Below are 2,712 nucleotides of genomic sequence, written 5' to 3' on the forward strand. Positions count from 1 at the left end.
GAGTTTGTGCACTGCTGGAAGTCAAAGACATAAACATCTGGGTCAGACAGACCTGTAGAAGGGGACACGGAGGGCAAGGTTTCTAAGTCTTCAAGGCCCATCGTGAGGAAAACCTACCACAGCGTCCATTGCTCACACCCATCTCTGCCCTCACGACACAGGAGCACTGTGAGTTCCAGGCCAGCTTAGGATACACAGTGACATACCGACTAGAAAATCCACCCTCCCCGCCAAACAAAATTCCACATCAACTGATATCCACTCCCACTTCCAAATAAAAACGAATAGTTCCTGGTTTCCCACTCCTCATGACTATTCCTTACATAACCATTGCTTCTTCTCCGTTTCTCACAGAATTTAAACACGAACACATCAGTATACATTTATGTTTTATCTCCAGGAAGGGTTACTATAATGCTTTAAGTACAGCAGGCATGGGAATTTGTCTAAATTCAACATCTGTTTGTATGTTACCAGTAAAACAGGATACAGAGGGGACGGCTACAACTTTAACTTTTTTTTTTTTTTTTTGGTTTTTCGAGACAGGGTTTCTCTGTAGCTTTGGTGCCTGTCCTGGAACTAGCTCTTCTAGACCAGGCTGGTCTCGAATTTACAGAGATCCGCCTGCCTCTGCCTCCCAAGTGCTGGGATTAAAGGCGTGCGCCACCACCACCCGGCTACAACTTTAACTTTTATGCCCATCAAACTCCTCCTAGGTATGTCCAGAAATACTTGATGTATGTAGAGGGTACTTGTTTTGTGCCTCATTGGAAAGAAAGCACAGCCCTGGCGCGGGAAGAACTAGAGCAGGCACTTCGGGAATTCTACTAACTCTTCCTGACTTGCTGTAAAGGTTTAGCCACTCCCAGTGTTTCTCGTGACTAATGGTAGTGACTTAAGTCAGACACTGAAACCTCCCTCTGACTATATGACCTTCATCAAACTGGTCACCAGGGCTGCAGAGAAGGCTCAGCGGTTGAGAGCTCTGCTGCTCTTCCAAGCACCCGGCTTCAATTCCCAGAACCCACATGACAGCTCACAGCCGTCTAACTCCGGTTCCAGGGGACCTGAAACCCTCATACAACAGACATACCTGCAGGCTAACTGGTTATCAGTCTTAAGTCTCAGGTTGATAGGTCCACCCCCAACCCCACCACCCCCCGCGGCCAGCCCAATCCACAGGAGCTGCTCCTCCCACTGGGAGAGTGGGGCGGATGTGTACTAGATAGTACTGCACTGAGATGTGAAAACAAGTAAGAAGGGCAAAGCAGACACAATATAATTAATATAACGTCAGGGAAGCCTGCTTAGCGGGCCACAACTCTCTCCTAAATGGTCATCACAGCCCCAATCCTTGGAAGACTCACCGTCACCCCATATTTGAGAGCTAGTCCAGCCAGGGTATCTCCAGGCTTCAGCTGATGCTCCAGGCGTCTTTCCCTCACTGGGGAGCAGGACGATTGTACCAGGCTTCCATAAGAACGAGCACGGCTCCCTTGCAGCAGCCCTGACCCCCCGAGTGGGGGCTGTCTAGAGGGAGAAGCCATCTCCTCGGGATGCCAAGACCTACGGTCACAACTGAGGAAAGCCTGGCTCAGTGGCCAACAGTGAGAGCCGAACGCAAGGAATAGATATTCAGGGAATTCCTTTTCCGTTCTCTCGTCTCTCTTCAGTCTCCTCGCTCTCGAGAGACTACATCGGTCTTCCTCCTCTTTCTGCTGCTTACCGAGCGAGCACGGGGTCACAGCCCGTACCCGAAGGTTGCCAGACCGGTTACATCTCTCCTTCCTCAAGCCCCTTACTCATAAATATCTTGCCTGAGTTGTCAGTCGCTGCCCCCCTCGACTTTCGACGCCCCCCTCCAACTCCTCGCAAGCCTGATCTCTGACCTCTGAACCCTAGACTCCCTCACCAACACGCTTCCCTCAGTGTGCCCCCACCTCCCGCAGCCAGGCCGCCGGAAGCGCCCCCATCCTCTCGGCTCCAAATCAGGCCCACCCCAGGTGAGTTGTGGCTGCGGGCGCTGAGCCTGAGGACTGCGAGAGTTCGCAGTACACAGTCCACTGAGACTCCCGAAACCTCACTCCACATCGGGGTGTCCCACCCCGAAACGCCGGCTCCGCATTCAGGCTCCTGGTCTCCAAACACCTGGATCCTTCGAGATGCGCGGGCCTGTATTCAGGTGAACGGTAAGCTCTTCGAAAAATAGGAAAAAATAATAACTAAAAGACTTCATTTCCCAAGAGGCAAAGCGTCCTCAGTGCGTCAGAGGAAATGCAGGCCCCCTCAGGGCGCTGGAGGCGGGTCTTCCGGCTCGCGCGGTGCATGCGTGGAAATGCATCCTCGGAAGTACAGGCTCAACCTGAAAAAGACAGGAAGCAGAGAAAGCGATACCCTACTCTTCCTACGGTGGCCTGAAGGAGAAGCGAAGTAGGAGAATTTATTATTTCTGGGACTCACAGTTGCGATGTCTTTCAAGAGGGAAGGGGACGACTGGAGTCAGCTCAATGTGCTAAAAGTAAGAAGCCCTAGTGTGAATCAGACCACGGTCAATGGTGGCTCACGCCTTTAATCCCAGCACTTGGGAGGCAAAAGCAGAGTTTGAGGTTCGAGGCCAGCCTGGTCTACACAACTAGTTCTACGACAGCCAAGAAGGCTATACAGAGAAACCCTGTCGCGAAAAACCAAAAAGAGAGGGAGGGAGGGAGGGAG

General features: G+C 51.9%; 2 protein-coding genes across 5 annotated transcripts in view; one reads left to right on the forward strand and one right to left on the reverse strand.

The window, feature by feature from the left end:
* The window catches only part of Lysmd1 (LysM domain containing 1), a 6,197-nt gene extending 4,631 nt beyond the window's left edge, over positions 1-1,566 (reverse strand). For all 3 annotated transcript variants that reach the window (XR_003377854.1, XM_026784063.1, XM_026784064.1), the window contains exon 1: positions 1,368-1,566. Coding sequence is in view for 2 of the 3 variants with exons in the window: in XM_026784063.1 (XP_026639864.1) it covers positions 1,368-1,547 (180 nt within the window). In the remaining variant the exon portion in view is untranslated. The remainder of the gene's footprint in view (positions 1-1,367) is intronic.
* A 549-nt stretch (positions 1,567-2,115) lies between these two features.
* Positions 2,116-2,712, forward strand: part of Scnm1 (sodium channel modifier 1) — a 4,381-nt gene continuing 3,784 nt past the window's right edge. Inside the window, exon 1 of one of the 2 annotated variants that reach the window (XM_026784065.1) lies at positions 2,116-2,189. Coding sequence is in view for 1 of the 2 variants with exons in the window: in XM_005356990.3 (XP_005357047.1) it covers positions 2,468-2,518 (51 nt within the window). In the remaining variant the exon portion in view is untranslated. Of the gene's footprint in view, positions 2,190-2,214; positions 2,519-2,712 lie in introns of those variants that run through there. The other variant, XM_005356990.3, reaches the window with a different exon arrangement.

The sequence above is a fragment of the Microtus ochrogaster genome, chromosome 21 (assembly GCF_000317375.1).
Source record: "Microtus ochrogaster isolate Prairie Vole_2 chromosome 21, MicOch1.0, whole genome shotgun sequence".
Classification (NCBI taxonomy): domain Eukaryota; kingdom Metazoa; phylum Chordata; class Mammalia; order Rodentia; family Cricetidae; genus Microtus; species Microtus ochrogaster.